At 35.4% G+C, this 25,325-nt stretch overlaps 1 protein-coding gene across 3 annotated transcripts in view; it reads right to left on the bottom strand.

Annotated features, from left to right (window-relative positions):
- Window positions 1–20,306, bottom strand: part of LOC123524508 (uncharacterized) — a 54,318-nt gene extending 34,012 nt beyond the window's left edge. Inside the window, exons 1-3 of one of the 3 annotated variants that reach the window (XM_045302753.2) lie at window positions 19,990–20,306; window positions 10,024–10,097; window positions 2,244–2,329 (exon numbers count right to left, since the gene is read on the bottom strand). In XM_045302753.2, the coding sequence (XP_045158688.2) occupies window positions 2,244–2,329; window positions 10,024–10,097; window positions 19,990–20,155 (326 nt within the window). In that variant the 5' untranslated portion in view covers window positions 20,156–20,306. Of the gene's footprint in view, window positions 1–2,243; window positions 2,330–10,023; window positions 10,098–19,989 lie in introns of those variants that run through there. The other 2 variants (XM_045302754.2, XM_045302755.2) reach the window with 2 other exon arrangements.
- Between the last annotated feature and the right edge of the window lie 5,019 nt (window positions 20,307–25,325).

The following is a 25,325-nucleotide window of genomic DNA, read 5'->3' as shown; positions in this document are numbered from 1 at the left end:
GAAAAAGAAATTAAGAAAAGATCCTTGATACGTATTTAGTAAATCAAACAGTTACTTGGCAACATGGAAGACATGACAGACCATGCGGATTTTTAGATTTACCAGAAAAACTCATGGCAAGATTAAGATGATGGAAGACCAAAGTACCCCTTCAATCTGTTCTTTAGAAAAAAAGGGAGAAACAGAGGCGACCTTGTACTAGCCATTTTGAACTGTGCATGACATGACAATGTATATGATACAAGTATACTGTTATAAGGCCCATGCCACAGAATACAGTCTTCATTTGCAGTTGGCCTCTTTTGTCTCGTTAAAAGACAAATTAAATATTTAAACTGAAAATGAATCTAATTGTTTTTTTACAGGTAGGTGGTCTCTATTCACAGATAATCGTAAAGCAAATGTTTGAATGTGACCAAATACCTTCAGTTTACATTTGTGGTGTGTGTGTGTGCGTGTGTGCGTGCGTGCGTGTGTGTGTGTGTGTGTCTGTGTGTGTGTGTGCGCGCGCGCGCGAAAGTCGTAATCTAAGGAGTTACTGCGTATAACATTTCGTCCATACATGATGTATAAAATATTCACATTTTTCTTGCTCATTATTATCGGGGTTTAACGTAAAAGTAAATGAAGGATGAAAATTGCTTTAAAGTAATATGAAGCGTAAATATTTATAACTTGATCGGGTTTAATATATGATTTATAACAGTGTACCAAGTTGTGCATGTAAGTTATTTTACCAACGAAAGATGTATTGGATATAATAGATAAATATTGGAGTAATTATTAATTTCGAGTAATTTTGTTGGTAAATACTGTGTGGTTATACACATGCTGTGCTGGTTATATTACTAGAAATAATGTCAGAACCTTGAGCTAATTCCAACACAAAAGTTTATTGATAATTTATGATCAATGCAGGAATAAATTTCTCAAAAGAAATCCAAACCAAACTCTGATAATTAGGTGATATTTAAGGGCAGCTTCCTTTATTTATCTAGCTGAATAAAATGCTAGTATCATTTCTTTATTTAAATGTATGCATAAAGCAGTTCAAGAAGCATTTCACACAATAGCTGCCGTAACTGTTTATGAATTCGAGCAAATATTGATGTTATCAAGTACCCCACCCATCTGCAGTGACATTGTGAATACACTTTTGTTTTACGAATCCGTTTAAACACCAAGTCACTGTGCTCTACAAAATAGACCAGAAGCACCACTGAAGGCGGCGAAGGTCTTGCCCAGATCCTCACACAGCAACAGATATCTACCATATCGAGCATCAAATAACTGCTACAAGTCCAACTTTTTCCCAGGAATATCTCGGTATGGAACTCTCTGCCAGCAACAGTTGCTGAGGCTAACTCTTTAACATCGTTTAAGAGTGAGCTGTCCAACCTGGCCTTCCAAGGGACCCCACCCCAGCTAAAAGTAGCGGCTCTAAACGAGGGGCTCCGTGCCCTGCTACCGCCACGGAAGTTGTACTCGTCATGTCTTGATGGTGTGAAAAGTATCTGGGCAACACTTATACAATACACTTTTTTATCTTTTACTCAACACCCTTGAACCATTCTACTTCTTACGTTTTCTATCAGTTTCTCTTAATACATTTTCTTATTCTTGCGCATCGTCGCAGAATTGTAAAGTCTGACAGTATGATGTAACAATGTAGATAAAACGTTTCTTTTTCTTGCTTCTAACTCAGAGATAAACCGTTTGTTTGTTGTTCAACCCATTTTAACTCCAATGCCGATAAATGTTTAGAAGTGTGCATGTATAAATTTGGTATGAAATTCTATATTTTGAGTTTTGACTGCTATATGTCCTGAATTTTGACAACCCTAAGCTTTTTGACAAAGATGGTACTTTAAAATGTAGCCTACCAGTACTTGCTTAGTCAAAGCAAACATTTATGCTGTAGTAACCAGTAGTACAACAGTACAGCATATGGCCCACAGGAACGATCGACCAAATTATGTAATTTGATTCCAGAATTTTGCTATGATATTTTGAGGGCTTTTTTTTTCTGTGATACTACTTTTTCCACTTTATGTTGGAACCCCAAAGGTTAAAATGACCAGCCTACTAAATACTCTATCAAGAAAATTATATAGCTGAAGCAAAAATGCTGCTCACTAAATTTACTGTCTGGAAGGAAGAGTAACTAGTCTGGCTTGGTCTCAAATATTCCTAAACATTGATAATGTAGCAGATGCTCTGAAAGCTGTAAGAAATATACTTACGTAGGGTCACTTGTTGATATAAAGCCGCTCGTAAATCTGTGCACGATTGTTTCGTTCTCAGCCAGTAGATTTAAACTGAAGCCTCCCTGAAAGAGATGAAAAAACTGGATGAGTTTTGAAAATTATACAAGCATGAAGACAATTCTTACGAATATTGTGATAGACTGACCAAAGTTACGTAAGTAAATGTGTACCTGCTGAATGTCCGCTGCGGTGTTTAAAATGCTGACCTATAATGATTTAAATTTACTTCTAAAATAAAAAAGAGAAAATCTTTTATATAATTTTTTAATCCTTTCTCTTATATATTCAGGCTTGAGAAGAAAAGGGACATCTCCAGTCAAAAAGGAGACGTAATAAGTCAATGTTAATTTGAAGCATGAATTAAATTAAAGCATGAACAAAGTTTGGAATTTTAAAAGCAATACTAAAATAAACAGAATGTTACAAGTCGTGTTAATTTCATAGCCGGAGACATATTAACATTATGTCAACAGACATACACTATAGGATGTTTAAGCAAAAAGGTCGTTTCCAAAAGGTGTTTTAAGGTGGAGACATATAACACTCTTTTTATATATGCGCGTTCGTGTGACTGCATGTTGTGGCCAATAAATAAACTTTTAAATCATTCATATCATACCCGGATGTCACTAGCACTATCATTAAATCTTTACCACGATAAACACAGCTAAAATACAAACCAATTAACATTCTTGTGCTTATATCTCTTTCCAAAGATCGTTTCAATACAAATCTTAAATCTTAAAATATATGACACGTGATATATCTGAATGGTTGTTCATTTTGTTATTTTTGATTTTTTTGCAGGTATAAATGACGCATGCACATAACGCAAGCACGAAATAACACAACGGGTAGAAATCTATGACTTACATGTATAGCACGTTAATTCAAATATCTAATAGAATATTTAACGGTCTTGAGGCAAAAAGTGAGACAGGTCAACAACCTAACTTAATATCATGCTGGTCATGCTACACTAATATATCGTTGTACTATATCAATACCTTCATGGGTTGCTGCAAGAGGAGTATGGAACGCCAGAGCTGTCTTATGTTAGATGAATACAAGGTATATTCTTTATTTAGAGTAGTAACTTCTCAAGATTCTGTTACATCTTGTTAATTACTGTGTTATCATGTTGCTGTCATGTCCAACGTATGTAGTATTTTGTCAGAGTGATGTATGATTTTGTAAAACCACCGTCCTATTTTCTTAAAGTAACACGCTGTCATGTCTAGTGAACATACTATCTTCTCAGAGTGACGTACTATTTTGTTAAACTACCAGCCTGTTTGAATGACAAGTTATTTTTAGACTGGGAAACTAACTTTGGATGCATGATATCGCAAGAAAAAAAGGTCAATGAAAAAGTATGTTCAGGCCTTCATGAAGAATGCTATTTTACAAAAACAGCCCACCAACATCATCAACACAACTGTTTCTGACTCAAAGTTAATATTGTCGGTGTATACTGTAGAGCCATTACGCCTTTTCTATGGATGAAACACTTTTACTTTGTCTTGTAACAGTGTACATCAACATTAGTATAATTTGCTGGACTGTACACGGCACTACTATATCCGCCGGATTATTACTGTCTTCATAATCAAAATAAAATAACTTTGCTTATTTTGCCGGATTAAAACAGAAACCTAGTCAACCGGTCGGGCCTGTTCACTAACAAGTATTACACATACAATCCATGGGAAAAAATTGGTGTTATTTGGTGGAGCGCTCGAGATACGTGCGAGATATAAGATATTTTATAACTTGAGATGAAGCAATTGAGCTAGAATGTCAAGCGCATGAGGTAAGCTCCTGTTTAAAATATCTGGAGTAATGACATGGTACGACAATGCCTGTAAACAACCATAGTGCTTTCATATATATGTCACAGAATCGCTAATTGCATAATACTCTAGAGACCTGATTGGCACTTGTTTATGTTCGTATACGCCCTCCCCCCCCCCCCACCCCTCCCGGAAAAGCTATATTTAATGGTGACCATATCATGCATCAAATTTTATTTCCGTCTCTTATCCATTACATAACTATTTGAAGAAGTAGACTGGTGGCAGTACGTCAATAAAACGTACAAAGGGGACGTTTTAAGTTTGCATAAGAGCAAATTTTATGAATATGCTGAACTGGTAAACGGTAGTCACTGATACAAGAAAATGAATATGCTAAACTATTATCGTGAATCTGGTAAACGGTAGTCACTGATACAAGAAAATGAATATGCTAAACTATTATCGTGAATCTGGTAAACGGTAGTCACTGCTGTTCTTGTCACTTTTCGGGGTTTTTTTGACAAGAGGGAAATCGTGTGTTAACAGAGAGGTTCATGCGCTCACGTGCTGTTATAACGCCTTTTTATATATGCTCGTTCCGTGGCAAAGCGTAAACGTATTACAGCGAGAATGGCTTCATTTATCAGTGCTTTTTGCGTTAAATATACTAGAATAGCGTTAGCGCATGTTCATTTCGTGTTATAACATCTTCAGAATCCCTCGGGATTCTGCAGACTTATATTACACGAATAAACATACGTTATCCCTACATTATCGTTGAACTGGTAAACGGTAGTCACTGATCTATAGGAAATGAATATGCTGAGCTAGGGTCGTGAAGCTGGTAAATGGTAGTCACTGATCTATAGGAAATGAATATGCTGAGCTAGTATCGTGTAGCTGGTAAATGGTAGTCACTGATATAAGGAAATGAATTATGCTGAACTATTATTGTGATACTAGTAACGGTAGTCATTGATCTAGAAAATGAATATGCTGAGCTATTATCGTGGTAGTCACTGACTTAGGTCATCTCCAATTAACGTTACGCATTTAATCTAAAGACATGCTATAGATGGTTACGTTCAGACGAACTTTCCGCTAGCCAATCAGAGCTTTTGAAAGTGAAAGTAGATTTTTTAAAAATCTACATTTAACCTGGGACTTCTAGTTTTAACACGAGTTTATAATTCTTATGGCTGCGCCCAAGTGTTTTTTTTTCTTTGCGAAGGAATCAAATAATAAAGCTTAAGGAAAGATATTAGAATTAGTTGTTGTTCTTATTTTTTTCCGTTCATAATTGAAAAGCGTTTTGCAACGGGGTACCGGATGTAAACTTGTCTTAATTACTAAGCTTCATATCTAACCACCTGTAAGTACGCGTTCCTCTGTGGTGTACTGGTCAAGAACGCGGGAAAGTTTTTATTGCCGCGGCGGCCCGGGTTCGATTTCCTGACTCGGGCGGGTTTTTTTTCGCATTTTTTTTAAATTTTAAGATGTTAGCCAATATTTGTCAAGCCAAACCCTTGTTGAAACAAGTCGTCTGACTGGTTCAAATAAAAGTAGATTGGTAGCAATAAAAATAGTAATATTGGAAATCCGATTAAACAGAAAGATGAATTTGAATGGGTGGCCATCAGATCTAATGTTTGTGACTCATGATCCCTGAATTTTTTCACTTGAATTTGTACTACATACTGTTTATGTCACTAAGGATTAATTTGTTCATAATACGGTATTTCAATGATAATTATGTCTTTCACTTCATTGTCTGTTACATACTTTTTTTAATTTTTAAATTATTATTATTATAGTATTATTATTATTATTATTATTACTTAAGATTTAAAATTTGCATCTTCTCCGCCTTAACAAGCTATAATAATAATAATAATAATAATAATAATGTTGTTATTATTATTACTTAAGATTTAAAATTTATATGTTCACCGCCTCAACAAGCTGTACCTGTTATATTGAAACTCATAGCCTACAGTGCAATTATTTATTTTATCAAGTTGCGAGAGAAAAAAATGCGATCAAAATAAAAATTTATATACGGTTGTTATGATTTTTATAATAGATAATATAAGTAAAATCTTGACATTCTAAAATACCGGATACAATAGAGCTACAATAACAAAAGGTTAAAAAATCAACAGCAACAATACAGAACAAGAGCTGTCACAGAAGACAGCGTGCTCGACTATTTTAATGCTGGAAAGTGAAACTGAGCACATCTGAGAAGCTGGAGCTGCCACTGGAGTGTTTAATGACCCCATATGTGGATGAAGATATTGGACAATACTTTGTGTCTTTGTCAAAAGTTTTAAGTAATAAGAGAGATAAAGTGTATCAAAACATTTAATAAGTATAATTATAAGCAAAAAGAGGGCAAAATTCATGAAATATTGTGCAAGAATGATGCACCTTGTATCATATGATGTAGGTGATAATGTTGAACAACTACTTCGAGTTTGAACCAAATCCATTTAGTAATAACTGAGATATAGTGAAAATGCATCAAAATTAACCTTAAATTCTAAGTAAAAGTGGGCAAAATTCATTAAAAAATGGTGCAAGAGTTATAGACTTGTGTCATATGATGTGGGTGATAAGGTGTAACACCTATTTTAAGTTTGAATCAAATCCATTTAGTAATAACTGAGATAGAGTGAAAGTGCATCAAAACTTTAATCTGAATTTCTAAGTAAAAGGGGGGATAATTCATGAAATATTGGTGCGAGAGTTACGGCTCTTTTGCCATATGATGTGAATGATGATGAGGAATAACTATTTTAAGTTTGAAACATCAGTAATTACAGAGATAAATAGAAAGTTCATCAAAACTTAAACCAAGGTGCGGACGCGCGGAAGGACGCCGACGCCGACGCCGACGCAGACGCCAAGTCGAGTAGGACAGCTCTCCATACTTCGTATAGTCGAGCTAAAAACTTATACCATCAGAGAGCTTCGGGCATATTTGTAGTGCATTCACAGTTTCTACTGTATAAGCCTTAGAAAAACGCTTGCTATTATTTCCGGAGCGATGCTTTTCAAATAGACCGAAAAAGTGATTTAAAATGCAAGCTTTATATACTGCCATCAAAGTTTGTAAAGCCAAAACTGTAGTTTCACAAAACTGAAATTCTTTTTATTCAAATTTTGAATAGTAAGCTATAGCAGCAAAACCTCCTGTCATAGGCCAGCAGCTATACATATCAAAGGCAACAGCTATTTGTGTCATAGGTCAGCAGCTATAATACCTGTCATAGTTCAGCAACTATACCTGTCATAGGTCAGCAGCTATACCTGTCATAGGTCAGCAGCTAACATATCAAAGGCAACAGCTATTTGTGTCATAGGTCAGCAGCTATAATACCTGTCATAGTTCAGCAACTATACCTGTCATAGGTCAGCAGCTATAATACCTGTCATAGTTCAGCAGCTATACCTGTCATAGGCCAGCAGCTATACATATCAAAGGCAACAGCTATTTGTGTCATAGGTCAGCAGCTATAATACCTGTCATAGTTCAGCAACTATACCTGTCATAGGTCAGCAGCTATACATATCAAAGGCAACAACTATTTGTGTCATAGGTCAGCAGCTATAATACCTGTCATAGTTCAGCAACTATACCTGTCATAGGTCAGCAGCTATACCTGTCATAGTTCAGCAACTATACCTGTCATAGGTCAGCAGCTATACATATCAAAGGCAACAGCTATTTGTGTCATAGGTCAGCACCTATAATACCTGTCATAGTTCAGCAACTATACCTGTCATAGGTCAGCAGCTAAAAATATCAAAGGCAACAACTATTTGTGTTATAGGTCAGCAGCTATAATACCTGTCATAGTTCAGCAACTATACCTGTCATAGGTCAGCAGCAATACCTGTCATAGTTCAGCAACTATACCTGTCATAGGTCAGCAGCTATACCTGTCATAGGTCAGCAGTAATACCTGTCACAGGTCAGCAGCTTTAAATGTCATAGATCAGCAGCTATACCTGTCACAGGTCACCAGCATTAAATGTCACAGGTCAACAGCTATACCTGTCATATGTCAGCAGCAATACCTGTCACAGGTCACCAGCTTTAAATGTCACAGGTCAGCAGTTATACCTGTCATAGGTCAGCAGCAAAACCTGTCACAGGTCACCAGCTTTAAATGTCATAGGTCAACAGCAATACCTGTAATAGTTCAGCAACTATACCTGTCATAGGTCAACAGCTATACCTGTCATAGGTCAGCAGCAATACCTGTCACAGGTCACCAGCTTTAAATGTCATAGGTCAACAGCAATACCTGTAATAGTTCAGCAACTATACCTGTCATAGGTCAACAGCTATACCTGTCATAGGTCAGCAGCAATACCTGTCACAGGTCACCAGCTTTAAATGTCATAGGTCAACAGCTATACCTGTCATAGATCAGCAGCAATACCTGTCACAGTTCACCAGCTTTAAATGTCATAGGTCAGCAGCAATACCTGTCACAGGTCACCAGCTTTAAATGTCATAGGTCAGCAGCAATACCTGTCACAGGTCACCAGCTTTAAATGTCACAGGTCAGCAGCTAAACCTGTCATAGGTCAGCAGCAATACCTGTCACAGGTCACCAGCTTTAAATGTCACAGGTCAACAGCTATACCTGTAATAGGTCAGCGGCAATACCTGTTACAGGTCACCAGCTTTAAATGTCATAGGTAAACAGCTATACCTGTAATAGGTCAGCAGCAATACCTGTAACAGGTCACCACCTTTAAATGTCACAGGTCAACAGCTATACCTGTAATAGGTCAGCAGCAATACCTGTCAGAGGTCACAAGTTTTAAATGTCACAGGTCAGCAGCTATACCTGTCATAGGTCAGCAGCAATACCTGTCACAGGTCAGCAGCATTAAATGTCACAGGTCAACAGCTTTACCTGTAATAGGTCAGCAGGTTTACCTGTCATAGGTCAGCAGCAATACCTGTCAGAAGTCAGCAGCAATGCCTGTTATAGGTCAGCAGCAATACCTGTCACAGGTCACCATCTTTAAATGTCACAGGTCAACAGCTATACCTGTAATAGGTCAGCAGCAATACCTGTCAGAGGTCACAAGTTTTAAATGTCACAGGTCAGCAGCTATACCTGTCATAGGTCAGAAGCAATACCTGTCACAGGTCAGCAGCATTAAATGTCACAGGTCAACAGCTATACCTGTAATAGGTCAGCAGGTTTACCTGTCATAGGTCAGCAGCAATACCTGTCAGAAGTCAGCAGCAATGCCTGTCATAGGTCAGCAGCAATACCTGTCAAAAGTCAGCAGTAATACCTGTCAAAAGTCAGCAGCAATACCTGTCAAAAGTCAGCAGCAATACCTTCCATAGGTCAGCAGCAATACCTGTCATAAGCGAGCAGCAATACCTGTCAAGTTGAGCAGCAGTTTATTGTAGTTAATTAATAAGGTGTCCAACACCTGATTTTCATCAAAACTGTTCATTTCTCATCGGTAAAAATTTATCTTTGCTTTAGAAACGAACTGTTCTAATTTCACGGTCTTATATTCAAATGAAGGAAATCAATTATAATTATCATAAACATGGAAACTAAGATTACTAAAGAAAGATCTTGTGGAATGTTAGGATTTGCAAGTGAGGAATATATTACTATACTAGGCTTACCCTATGCGAAAGGTGTCTAACCGCCCCGATAGCCTAGTAGTATAGAGCATTCGCTTCGAGCGCGGGAGGCCGTGGGTTCGATCCCCGGCGGTGTCATACCAAAGGCGTGAAAAATGGTACCAGTAGCTCCTTTGCTTGGCGCTCAGCATTAAAAGGGAAACTGGCTTCTCTTCTCTCATAGCCTCGTGGCGATGGATTCCATCAGGAATGAGGTGTCGAGAGTGACTAATATAAGTGATAGAACTTGTTTCACAATCGACCTAAAATAAATTAGTATAAAACTTACCCTGTGTGGATATGCAACATGCCAGGTCACTGTTATTGTGTCGTTGGTTTTGAAGTTAGTGACAGGGCCGAGACCTGAAAAAGCAACAGATAATTCTGTTCCATGGGATGAAAATGACGGTAGGTCTATACAGTTTTTTAAACCAACGATAAATGCAGCAAATGTAAATGTTTCGTCATATACGCTCCTTTTAGGGTGGTTATTTTAACTTTTGGTGTTGAACTAATTCCAGAGTGGAAAAAGTAGCATGTAAGGAAATGAAACGAAACCGAAATGAGACGAAAAGTCTTAAAAAATATAATGTCACATTTTTTAGACATTGCATCTGGATTTCTGAAGTATATCTATTGTGGCCGTTATTGTGAACGATATGCTGTATTGTTCCACTACTGGTATGATAAAGCATATTTATGATTTCTAGCAGGTAGAGCGGACGCAGTGGTCCAGTGATAACACCGTTTGACTACGAAACCCCTGCTTCTGCAGCTAAAAATTTCTAACACTGGGATAAAAGTCCCGTGTATACGGGTGTTTTATACCTGGCACGCTAAAAACAGGGAAGCTTCTGGACTTGTAGCGTCTTCTGTATCTTGCACTATCCTCCCACTAACATTATTTAAAGTCTTCTGGAGAAGTCGCCCATATGGGTTACCGGTAACTCAATCTGACTAAAGTACTTGATCTTCTAAACGAAGATCTGAGAACGACCCATTCACATTCGTCTTCTGTATATTTTGGATTTCCAGTATTGCTATTTTTATTTTATCCAATCAGACGACTTGTTCGAATGTCAAAGAGTAAGAAAAATGTGCAGTCATTCCAGGGCTCGAACCCGGGACCCCTCACTTACAAAGCAAGTGGCCTACCGACTGAGCTAACCGGCTATCTGATACATTATGACATAAGAATTGTAAATATCAAAAGTCAAGGCTACAGGTAGATTTGCAAGATGTTGTAAGTTAGGCTCTGATTGGCTAGCGAAAGGATCGTCAGAACGAGGCAATGAATAGGTCGTTCTCAGATCCTATGCGTAGCGTAATAGGATATGTACTTTAGTCAGATTGCCGGTAACTTATACACACACAAACAATTTTGGCAGGTACGAATAGGCTACGTTTAGTATTTTATAAAAGTGTAGAGGTGTTAAAATTCAGAACATAGGTGTTAAAATTCAGAACATAGAACATAGGTGTCAAAATTCAGAACATAGAAATTCTAACAAAATCTCTCTCTCAAGTGTATCTCAAAGTCAGAAACAAGTAAAAGGTAATCGATGGGGATTCGTAAAAAATGTATTCATTATGTTACTGCAGATGCGTGAGGTACTTGATACCATCAATATTTGCTCGAAATTAATAAACAGTTGCGGCAATTATTCATAAAAATGCATGCATGTTAATAAAGAAACGATACTAATATTTCAGTTAACTTCCTTTGGATTTTAGATTAATTTGTAATACTTTATTTGATTAAAATCTAAATGAAGTTGCCCTTAAATATCACCTTATTTTCAAAATTTGGCTTGTACTTCTTTTGAGGACCTGGTATTGCATAAGTAACTAAAGATGATGAATCATCATTAAAACTTCATTTTTAAATTAGTTCAAGGTTCAGACATCACTGTCTTGTAAGCTGTACGGCCGTAAATGTTTAGACACTTCCAAGATGGCGGACGCTGAAAGTCAACACAGGTAGGTGTTCCAGTTTTTCATTGATAACATGTTTTCTTCAACACTTTTAACGGCCACACTTATAGCAAATGATAGCGGAATAACATGGTCCTCCCCGGCATTATCTAAAAGTTTGTTGATTTCATTGTTTCTCGAATTATATTGACGCAAAATGTGCCAATTTGATGAAATTAAAATCGAATCGAGGAAGGCACATTATTTTCGGTCGTATCTTATTCAATAATCATATCTGTTTGAATATTTCTGTGGTATTTTGAAGCTTTTTACCGGTTCTTTACGATGGTAATGCTTGATTTTACGAAACATACCTGGAAATATCAAAATTTTTACGATTTTTAAATTGTCAATACAGCGGCGTAGACTATACCAACATATTCACGCTGAGCGGTGTAGACACGGTTTTTTGTGAACGGTTTATACATAGAATTAAGCGAAAAAACTGAACGATGTAGATACAAGTTTTGAATGGTGTACATACTGATATCAATACATTGTTCTCTATTCAGGCTTATGCCATTCACGTGTAATTACTGTTGCTTCGAGGGCAAATTTGATATGGTTGTTGAACACTGCACAGAACTCCACTCCAATCAAATTCGTCTAAAGAAAACATGCCTGCCTGCACAACACAGCAGATTATAGATGACTGGGATGAGCCTTTAAGAGACGTATCAACCATTCGTTTAAGGTATATTTATTGATTTTGAATGCGTCTGTTCCTCTTTTTTTCACCCTATTAGGAAATTTCAAGTTATTGACTGTGTAATTTAATTTGTAAGTATGTACACCAATAGCAATAATCATTAATATTTTCTTCATAACTAAAAGTGTTACCATTATATCAGTAGGTATTGCTACTTCGTTTGTTTACAATCATCTTGAACCATACACCGCTCTGGATACGGTAACGATTACTCCATGTAAAAATCATTGAAAAATATAGGTTCTGTTTTTGTTTGTGTATCTTATTGACAAATGCAATCCTTTCATTTCTAAAAATTTCATTTATTAGGGACCATTCGTTTGATCTAGAGGAGAGAAGGCGAGGAAAAAGAACCAGAAAATCTGGAAAAGTGTCTAAGCCAAATCAGCAAGCACGAAATCCGTTCCCAGTTCGGGAGTACCACAAGGCGTCAGAGGCAAAGATACTTCCCCATGTGCGTCGTGGGTTAAACCTGGAATCTTTTAACGACTTATAGAAACTAGACTCTTTGAAGGACTCATAGAAACACTACTCTTTTAATACCTCGTAGAAACTGGACTCTTTTTAACGACTCATAATATCAAAATGGTTACACAGTGGTATATGAACTTGATAAGTTTATGTGCTACCATTTTCAACAGTTGCTTAAATACTTCATATTTCGTTGTTGGCTTAGAACTGATTATTAATAATTGGAAAGTAAAAATGATATAACGTATAATTATGTAGTTTATCTTTTTATTAAATGTCTTATTGAGACTTCAATATTGCAAATCATAAATATTATAAAACAACAAAACAAGTATATAATCAAATAACATAAAAACATAGAACATGTATAATGATTAATCTAATAAAGGTAAATCTCTAAAGTTAAAAAATAACTTCTTTATTTTGGAATATTTCCAAATGATTTACATATGATTGTAATGCATATCACAATAAGCTTTGAATCACAATTATGTTTATCACGTTTGAAAGAAGAGTGACCATCACTGTTATCCTCCTTTATGGAGCATGTCTTCATATGCCTCTTCACGGACTGTAAATGTGTAAAGCTTTTATGGCATTTGTCACATGTTAACATATCTGATCCGTGTTTTCTCATGTGACCTTCATACTGGTGTTTTTCTACAAATTTCTGATGACATTCTGCACATTCGTATTTGTGCGAACGTTCATGCCGGATCATGTGCTTTCTAAGCCCACTCCTGGTCTTGAACTCTCTCCTACAATCAGCATATAGCTTTGTCTGTGTTTCCTCATGAAATGATTCTTCAAGTGCATTGATTGTTAAACTAAAACAGGAAATCAAATAAAATTTAATGATAGGCCAAAGAAAAAGAACAAGGTGCAATGCCGTTTGCAAAATCTACCTAATTCGTTTCGGGGAAATTTTAAAAATATCTCGGACATTTAAAAAAAACCCAACTTTCATTGAAATGACAGCTCTAAATAGTTGAGGAACACCACCTGTTCCCCTCTGTGCATTATTTCAGAATTTCAGAAACGAATGGGCACCTAGGTAAAAGTACCGATCTTCCATAACCCATCTTAGCTTCCATACATGAAAGAATGGTACCATCTTTGGATTCGAACAACAACGGCGAGTGGCAAAAGGTGGTAATCTGTTTTGATCTTCCGTGGATTTCTCTTAAACTTTGACAACTGATCTTATGCATTCATTGATAACCGTTTTGCACCTTATATGTGAATGTTTCGACTTTAATTATTTCTAAAATCAGGTATTTCCTAGCCTAGTTGTACAACCAAGATAAGAAGTTGTTAACAAAAGTATTTTTATTACAAAATCGTTATCTGAAATAAATGTAAAAACAACCATATCATATTTGTTAAAAATTGAAGTTGCAATTTTTAAACTGTTAAAAAATTGAAGTTGCAATTTTTAAACTGAAAATTAATAGGAATCCACATCTGTTTAATATTTATTATCTCCCCTTTTCTACCTCAAGACGCAAACAGGATAATAAAAATAAAATTTATGTATTATCAAAGTTCGAGCATATTTTAGACTCGCCTTTTGAATAATTTTATTACCTATTCAAATATAACTAAAATATCAAATATTTATTTTTCTTGTCAGGGTATTAAATTACGGTAACATCGCAAGTGAGGGTTAAAATCCGTAGCGCGTCTTTTATTAGCGCCAAATAATGATCTCCCTTTCAAATACTGCGTCTGAAGACGGCCAGAACGGCAAAAATACCTAACCTACGTATAACGTGTGTCCCCGACAACACTTTAAACTAAGGTGAAACTGTTAACAATATAAACATTATATCTACGAATAATAATAAAAAAACTGAATTTAAAATTTGATGGTAAAAAACAAATTGCTAAACAATTCACAAAAATGTGAAAAACTAATGGCAGTGGCTAGGATTACGGATCCGAACAAATATAATGTATGATGTCCCTCAAATGCTGCCGTAATCCTATCCTTTTCTGATAGAGTTGTCTAAGTATACCGTCGGAACTTCCTTTATCCTATACTCGGAGGCTACGATTACAGAACCGTAGTTAATTTACATATATTTTTAAGTGGCATTTTTAGCATAGACGAAATTAAATTGTATCTACACCGTTCAGTTTTTTCGCTTAATTCTATGTATAAACCGTTCACAAAAAACCGTGTCTACACCGCTCAGCGTGAATATGTTGGTAAAGTCTACGCCGCTGTATTGACAATTTAAAAATCGTAAAAATTTTGATATTTCCAGGTATGTTTCGTAAAATCAAGCATTACCATCGTAAAGAACCGGTAAAAAGCTTCAAAATACCACAGAAATATTCAAACAGATATGATTATTGAATAAGATACGACCGAAAATAATGTGCGTTCCTCGATTCGATTTTAATTTCATCAAATTGGCACATTTTGCGTCAATATAATTCGAGAAACAATGAAATCAACAAACTTTTAGATAATGCCGAGGAGGAACATGTTATTCCGCTATCATTTGCTATAAGTGTGGCCGTTAAAAGTGTTGAAGAAAACATGTTATCAATGAAAAACTGGAACACCTACCTGTGTTGACTTTCAGCGTCCGCCATCTTGGAAGTGTCTAAACATTTACGGCCGTACAGCTTACAAGACAGTGGACATTATTTCTAGTAATATAACCGGCCTATTATCATAATTTTGATATTTGATATGGTCGATTTGAAAGCAAAAATAGATAAACAAGGTCGTAAGAAATCTATATGTCATATAAAAAATACAAAAACAAGGGTAAATGGAAAATGGGTTTTTTCTCCTCGGCAGACTACTATTAGGTTATTTAACATTGTTCTGTACAATACGGTGATATATTTGGACGAGTACCCAGCTGTGAAAACCATATTGGACGAGCCGCTAGGCGAGTTCAGTATGGTTTTCTCAGCTGGGTACGAGTCCAGATATAGCTCGTATTGTACAGTACAATGTTAAATAACCTTTTTATTCTATATCTATTTTATCTTACTATAATAATAGTTTAAATTAAAAGTGTTTCAATGAATATTGTATTCCTGCCTTTTCTAGTTTTTCCCAGCTTGGTATGAGTGCAAATATATATTATACAGAACAATGTTAGACCTTAAATAACCTTTTTATTCTATATTTATTTCACTTCACACGTAATATACGTAATTCATTGAATGTTGTTTTTTCTGCGTATCATCATTAAAAAAAGTATATGGTGCAACCTCTCTACAACAGCCATTTGGCGATTTGGGTGGTAATAATACTTGGCTGAGATATTATGCCCACAAACATTTTCAGCAGGTTTGGTGAAGATCGGATGAAAACTGTTCGACTTAAAAGAGCGGACAAGGCTAAAATTTCCCGTTTTTCGAGTAATTCAAGAACTAAAATCAAAGAGTGCCTGGTACAATTTGGCTGGTTATCGAAATTGGCCGAGATGTAATGCCCACAAACATTCTCAGCAAGAGCCGTCAAAAACTGAATTATAGAGCAGACATGTTTTTGATGCTGACCACCCGTCCGCTGCCATTCATAATCATCTCCATTTTGTTTCTTAACCGTTAAACAAAAAATGCTGAGGTAGCTATTCAGATAGTCAGGGCTGATACCAATTTCTAGGTTTCGTCCGGAACGGCTTCTTTTAGCGACTTTTCAAATATTCCAACATCTGATGATCCTTTTTACTGTATTTTTAAGTTTTTGATTATTAACGAACGTTTTAATATCTAAATCAGATAGCATTGTTATCCCTTGAATCGTTTTTGTGTGTTGTAAACAAAAAAAAAAAAAAAAAAAAAAAACAACAAAAAAACTCAAATTAAATCCAGATTTCAAGACGCATAATCAAACTATGTACACAGAGGGCCTACTTCATCCGATTAACATTCGGAACATTTTCACGCGTTTCGGGCTTTATTACCTGGAATGCGACAAGTAGTGTAGCACATGGGGAATGGGTGATATCACGTGATTTTTTACCGATATGTGATTGGTTTATCTCACTTATGGAACGCCGTTTTCGCAATATAGCTGGCGAGCTATATGATATATAGAGAAATTCCTCATTCATTATTTCATATAATTTATTTAAACTTTCAGCAATGATCAATATTGATACTTAGTTGTGCATAAGAGATTTTTAAATGCTCTTTAATTTCCTGGATTATGGTTCTGTGTTGTTTTACTCTATGTCAACGGCATGAATCACATTTGTGACAGCTCTAGTAAAGTGTTTCAATAGTCAATGAATGTGACCAGTTGAGATAAAAGCTATTTATACATAAAAGGGAAATATAGTTATTTTGCTCGAAACAATGACTTTCAGAGTTAAGAAATACCAAAGAGCTATAAAAATAAATTTAGATTTGATTAAAAATAGATTATCTCCTTTGCGATTCTGTGTATTTCATACTTATTTGGAAATGTATATTTCATAGATCTACTTGTAAAACACGTAGAATGGAGTAATATTTCCTACATTAAAGCGTAATGGTACGATAAAAAACAAGCTCTTTTCACCCATAAATTACTTTTTAGACTGTGCATGGTCACACAAACATCAATAACAATTTCTGGTCTGTTTAACTTCTGGCCGCAGGAAATCTTTCGACTTGTCGTATGTTTAACATGGGACTGTTGAACCGTCCAAATACAGAAAATACAGGATTTTTTGTACGCGCGTGCGTCCAAATACAGAAAATGCAGGATTTTTGTACGCACGTGCATCCAAATACCGTAATATATTGTACGGTCACGTGTTGCAAATGAACGTTCGCGATTGGATAGATAAAATAGGTATAGAATAATAGTAGTTAAGCGATACGTCATTTATACATTAACCGTCGTATCGGCAGACTACTAGTAGTTAAGCGATGCGTCATTTATACATTAACCGTCGTATTGCTATCATTTTTTTAAGTTCCTATATCTAAAAGAAACAACGTTTAATTAATGTGCTGTACTCTTTGCGTTCTTGTGGAACTAATGTCTTGAATTGCAATGAATATACAATCAGTTACGGTACAAAAACAGTTTTATGAGGCGTGTGCTTTTCGTGGCGTTAAGAAGCATTTATACTATCAAAAAGATTATAAAACGAATTTAAACATAATTCAGTATGTAGGGTAATATTGCGTCAAACAGATATTTATCTCGTGATGTATTCAGAGTTTTTTTTTAGTATCCCAATAGGTTATATGTATTGTAGGGGTAAGGAATGGACAGGTATATCACATGTTTTTACGTTTCCTACAGTTACCTACAGTTATACTTAATCTTGGAGAGCAACGGTGGCTGAGTGGATAAGGTTGCTGACTATAGATCACTTGCCCCATATCGCTGCAAGCTCGAAATTCCGTTTAGTATGTAGAATTCTTTCGTTTGAGTAAGCCACCCTGATGGTCTGTGGAAAGCCAATGGTTCTAGTGAAATTTCCGTACGAACATGGGATAATGTGGTGCATGAGATCTTCTTCGATCATTAAAACTAATAAGTTATAACATGACTATAGACAGTTACTGTTCTTTTGAAAATAAGTAAAGCAAAGACAAATCCTGTTTATTACTGATCTATATTGTTTTTATATCTATATGGTCTTTATTTATTTATATGAAAGAAAACGTTAATTTCATTTCAAACATTGATGTTATCATTATATTAACAACATTCTAGAATTCATTTTAACGGGCAAAACTCGTGACGATCTTTATTTATAAAATACATACATGTATATATATCCATTTTATTACGTAAGATATCATGCATGACAAAAATGCAGTGAGCGTATCCGGTACTGAGAAGATTATGCAAGAGGCAACCTGCAAGGATCTGGCGTAACTTACGGGGAAAATGCATGAGCGTAACTTATCGTGGAGAATGCCTGACTTAACTTATCGGTGAAATTGCCTGGGAAACTGCATTAATTAGCGTAACTTATGGGCGTTCAAAGAGAGACTACATTTACCTTCAAATAGGAACATAACTTATTTAAGTGCATTCGTATATTACGGACAACATTTGTCTTTGTAGATGAGTAACCGGAGACAAAATACATGCTTTTCAGTGCTTTTTCGAAATATTAGAGTGAAATATGTCTGGTATTTGAAAACTATCCAATATATTTTTCACTGGTAAAATGGTAGATTTTGTCAAAATATGACACAAAAAGAACATGTGTTGGTTTTTACATGTAAGATCAAATTATCTTTCACTCATGAACACCAGAGCATACATTTTCACTCGTGGCTATGTCACTCCTAAAAATATTTCATCTGGTGTTCACAACCATGGCGGTAATATAGAGATCTCTATATCACCTCCATGTCACAACCAGCAAATATTCATTCTACTGTTTGCAATAAAGAAATCGATATTCATTTAAAACTATTTAAGGTCATAAAATCCAACAAATTTATTATGCAAATGGATTTTGGGCGGGAATAATTGATTTCACAAAGATGAGGTAAATATACCACGTATAGCTCGGAGTCTTTAAAAATCATATGCAAAATGGGCTAACAAATACTTAATGTCATAAGGACTTAAAATTGTATTGTCCCGCCGTATATATATGAGGACTACTTTGTTTACTATAAAATCATTGTGAAACATTATGCTACATACATATTGATTTGGCATATTTGCTTGATTCCAAAGCTAAATATAAATTGATATTATATATTCTTTTCAATAATGATTGTCCTTCAAGAATATCTTTTTTTTTATTGTTAAAAAAAACTTACCCGCCATACTATTTGCATTATTTTCACTTATCTCAGACAAGTCAAAATAATGCACATGTTAGAAAGAGAGGTTCGCTGTTTTGAGCAGTACGTTTGCATAGATGTTGTAATTCATTATGCATTAAAATCAATAAATGAACTATTAATTATTTGGGAATTGGCTTTGTTAAATTGTCAAATGTTTTTTGTGTGTGTTTGTTTGTTTTTTTATTTAAAACAACAACAACAACAACAAACAACAACAACAAACAACAACAACATTGCTTTTAATGCTACCATGTAAATAGCTGCTTAATCTTACGTAGATATTTAGTTATTTAAAAGCTTTCAATCGTTATGACTTACCTTTCGACATTCCACACGGAGGCGGGGTTCGAACAACGTCAAGAAAGTCCAGGGCGTATTTACGAGCTGGAGGGTATGTGAGTCGCACATGGCCAAAACTGGGTACTGTCAGTATTAAAATTATCACAGAATTCAGTAAACCGAACAAACGTAATCCAGGCGGCATTTTCGTAATACAGTTAATATTTACACCCAGCAAGTATATCCTACAAACCCCCTATTATATTGCTTATAGAATGAATGCGAAATAATATATTATTTTTAGTAGTTGTGTATTGATTGAAATACACTAATCGTTCCAACTGAAATAACATGAAATGGTGGTAAATATAGAGACTCGTTGAGCCGTCAAAAACAAGTTTACAAAAGTACTTTTGAAAGGACACAAATCAGTACGGGTTTATATATCCGGTTCAGTACCCTGATGACATTACAAAATTGTTTTTTTTTTGTTTTGTTTTGTTTTTTAAACACGAGAACGCGTTTATTTCAATACTGAATGACAAAATTAGACGACATGTGACGGTCGGCTTCATATTTCCGTACAGAACTCCGTTTCTAATCGATAAAAGTAGGCTTGTGGAGCCTTTTCATTGCTGTTTTGTGCAAACAAAGAACCCGGAAACAAACATGATACTTTGGTAATTAAACTGAAGGACACAGATTATTTTCTTTTATGACGGTTTTTATTCAATAAATTCACTTGAAGAATAAACTTGACGAATAAAACTTTCATACTGTATTCCTAGAAGTAATAGTACATAATTTTAAGAGGAACTTTATTCAAATAAAGTTGTTAGGGATTGGGTATATCACGAAACGAAATCACGACTACAATAAATAAACTATTTTTAAATGCGCTATAAATTAGTGGTAGCTATATACCTTGCCTATGCTTATGCAATGGAATGAGTAGCTAAGTGCGTAAAAGCCAAAGAAAGTTCATTCGGTGAATTTAAATGCAAACGAGTACGTATGTCCTTTATGACCTGTTAGAACAATATACCTGCTACTTTACGTAATTTTTAGACAAGACATGATTTAAACAAACAGTGACATAATATACAGTAACAGCCATGGAAAACAATAACATGTAAAATAAAAACACAATCTATAAGATTCTGCTGTACCTAAAAATAGAAAATAAGTCGGAACAGCTCCGCTGTGCAATTTATTTATTTTTCATGTCCGTAACATCTGATATGTAATTGATAGAAAGACTATTTAACATAACCTATATTTATTACACTTCCCAACAAAAGAAATGCTGGTGATGATCAGGCTGAATTTTAATATTAGTAGGTTATGGTCTAAATGATATTTGATTGAATGAGCACATGCGTTTGATGTGTATGGACCTGTCTGATTCACTGAATTTAGCCAAAACACTGATGACCTGTACCCTATCTCTAATTCTTACCCTTACTTAACACATGCTTGTTGCGCTCGTTATTTAATAAGGTTTTGCGGAATTGAAAATGTATAGGATAAAAGCTGATGCGGTAGCTCTGGGAGACCGCTTGGCTGATGAGTGACGAGTACCCTAGCAGTAAATTACTTCGGCCGGAAAAAAATGTGACTTGATTATTTGAAATATTAAATGGACTTGGAATAGCCCAGCCGTTGACTGGAAAATCCTTACTGTATGAGAGAAAATAATTGCTGCAGCAGTAGACTGCAAATGAGAAACAACTTATAAAACCCTGTGTTTTTTTTTTTTTTAAATAAATATAGCAGCTGGTCAACTAAAAGATATTTAATAAGATAATGGTGGCGGTCCGTGCTAATTGGATAGATGTAAACAAATATCGCTCTAACTTAAAATGCAAAGATGGAAGTGCGACTATAATATGAAACTAGAATGTGTCTGTAGGACACAGAGTGTGATCCCCCCCCCCCACCCCCCACCCCACTGGTACATTTGTCACAAATAAGGGGGAATAATTCAAATGTTTGCAGTCTTAATGGGGTAGAGCTTCAACAAACATTTTATGAAAAGGATTCATTATTCTAAGCCATATACTTTTTGAGCTATGAACATCACAAACAAAAAATCCACTATTTTGGCTATTTCAAGGGTCATAACTCTGTAATTAACGCAAAGATTCTCAGGAAGAATGCCAAGTGTGCAAGGACACATCATGATAAAGACTTGAGCAAGGTTTCATGAATTTACATCAAATACTTTTTGAGCTAGGCACATAATTAGGTGAAAATGTGCATTTTTATACTATTTCAGGGGCCATAACTTTAAAAATAGGGGGTGGAGCCAGCCAAAAAATAAGAGGTGTGCAAGTTTATATCATGATAAAGACTTATGCAAGTTTTCAACCATTTATATTAAATACTTTTTGAGCTAGGTGCATCACAAGGTGAAAATGTGCATTTTTGACTATTTCAGGGACCATAACTCTGAAAATAGGGGGCGGACCAAAATAAAAAATAGGAGGTGCACAAGTTCATATCATGATCAAGACTCATGCAAGGTTTCATGAATCTATATCAAATACTTTTTGAGCTAGGCGTGTAACAAGGTGAAAATGTGCATTTTTGACTATTTCAGGGACCATAACTCTGAAAACAGGGGGCGGAGACAGACGAAAAATAGGAGGTGCTCAAGTTCACATCATGATAAAGACTCATGCAAGGTTTCATCAATTTATTGAGCTAGGCGCGTCACAAGGTAATAATATGCATTTTTGACTATTTCAGGGACCATAACTCTGAAAATAGGGGGCGGAGCCAGACGAAAAATAGGAGGTGCGCAAGTTCATATCATGATAAAGACTCATGCAAGGTTTCATCAATTTATATCAAATACTTTTTGAGCTAGGCGCGTCACGAACTTCGGACGGACGGACGGACGGACAAGACCAAATCTATATGCCCCCGCCACTTATGGGGGAGGGGGGCACAATAAGATATTTTGTTCGAACATGTGAAATTCTGAACTTGTTTACAGTGCCAAAATACGAATATTTAGAAAGTCAACATCAAAGTTTTCAAATGTATACTGCGGAGACAAACTTTTTGCATATATTAATACTAAGTCAAAGACAGTTGACAATGTATAAATAGTGTTAAAACACTGGTTTGCTTAAATATATTGATATAGAAGTTATAACGGACACAGCTATATATGTAGTTATGTGTGTCTTATTTGTGGAAAGAATATTGAATAACTTAACAACCAGGCTATTATTGTCGGCCTCATCATATATGCACGAAATAGTTTTAATGATAAATACAGGTAGGTATTAACTGAATAAACGTTTGTTATAGCATAATTATACGATATATATACCCCTATAATCATTGTAGAATTTTGCTTATAAATAGAGGATATCACATTATTTTATTCAATTCGTTTAACCAGAGCTCAAATGTAACATTCCTTTTCTCACATGTAACCTTTTCCTGCTGAAACATAAAAACTTCTTCTTTCTTTACCTGTTATAGACAAAGTAAGTTCGACCAGCGTCTCCTATATTTGAAACGACGTCAACGTCAAAGCTTTATTACACTAGATGTTTTTACATGAGTACCTATAAATTGTAACAATTTTGTGCTGAAAATGCTCCTGTTATCGTAAAGCCTCATGCATTATCACATTATCATAATTTACCCCGGGGCCATTATCGATAATGGCCCTGACGTTAGCGCGGGAAATTAACGTCCGCAAATAGAAATGACGTCACGACGTTTCATGGAGGCAACACATCCAATAATCCAGTTTTAGTTTTATTATCTGGAGCGTAAATTCGTGTTTTCTTTTCGTGAAATAACTTTTTTTAATCCAAAATTGTACTCTAAGAAAAAACACCTATAAAATCACGAGTTTGCACACTAAAATGTTCTTACTATATTATAGGTAAACATGTAATAAACAGATAAATGCATGGGAGATCGTTGGAAGAAGGGCCATTATCACTCAAAGGCACCGCTCTCCCATTCATTAACCTATACGTAAAAACAAATTTATGTAATGGATTTATTCACTCCCATGAAGTCAAACATGTGATAAATAGAAAAAATAAAACAGACTTGTCACATATAAGGTTGCACTTGCTTGGTTTTGTCAAATAGCTTACATTTCATGACGATGCAATAATCTGTTACTATAAATAGTAACACAACTGCGTAGGACAAAATCCTGTAACCAAGGCAATACCTCTAACCGAAGATTGCGCAATTACCGGGTTTAGGATCGTACAAGGCATCTGCAACGTCATTTTATCTTGTGTCGTCGCGATAAAACTTTGTTTGAGCGACTCGTTCACTCATTTTAGGGGACTTTTTTTCTCTCAAAAACCTAAACTGGTTAAATTAACGTAGCTACGTGGTACAAGTTTAATGACATACGCGTTTTGCAAGGTATCCTAATAAATAACCGAAGGGAGTAAGCCGTTACAACGCTTTTGAAATAATAGAGAAAATCAACGTTATTTCTGCTTTTTTACCAATAACTACTCACTTTACACCATTGTCAGTGTCATGTATGTATTCTATGCCAAATTTAGAGGGAATGAACATGCCAAAAATTTCACCCACACTGCAGGCGAGTAGCTTTAACATCAACAGTCTGTATGATTAACTGATTCAAATAGTCAAGTCATTGTAATTAAGTGTCAGCTGCCCAAACATATGTTACGCATAAGAATATGGTTTACTACAGTTAGAGCCAAGGGAGGTAATAGGTAGTAAGAAACGCGAAGAATATTTCTAAATTGCCGACCTTTAATTTATTGTTAGAGTGTGCTATAACAGTGAATGCGTTTGTAGACCTGGGGCTACTATCTCGAAAACCTATTCGTATCGTAAGTTAAGGTATGATTTACGATAAACTTAATTAAGGTAAGACTAAGGTAACGTTATTCAGCTATCTTCAAATACCTCTTAACGCCCTCGTAAAGGGTCCGTAACTTAATGTTAGTTAGTTACGATATCGTAAGTCGAGGATAATCCATTTAGTGACGTCATTTTCGACTAACTGCACGTGTATCTGATGGCCCACAAGCTGTCTGTTGCTAAACATTATGGAAATATGTTCATATCAAGTGAATTTTATCACTTGCAACGGTATAATGCCTACTAGAAAATATTTACATTTCACCAGACTTTTGTCCGTAATGAAATAAAAACAATTGTCTAATATTTATTCAGCGATGACTTCTAAAATGTTAGAAATGCCTATTAGCTTCACGCTCAACTTAAACTCTAAACTTTTGGTCACATATACCAAGTTTTGTAAGGAATGTACGGTTTATTTTAGACTAGGGTATTCATAACTGTATTCAAGGAACCTTTCTACTAAACATCTTTTCAACTGTATCGAC

Source organism: Mercenaria mercenaria, chromosome 3 (assembly GCF_021730395.1).
Source record: "Mercenaria mercenaria strain notata chromosome 3, MADL_Memer_1, whole genome shotgun sequence".
NCBI classification, from domain to species: domain Eukaryota; kingdom Metazoa; phylum Mollusca; class Bivalvia; order Venerida; family Veneridae; genus Mercenaria; species Mercenaria mercenaria.
The sequence above is the reverse complement of the archived record's forward strand: the minus strand, read 5'-3'. Positions and strand labels throughout refer to the sequence as shown.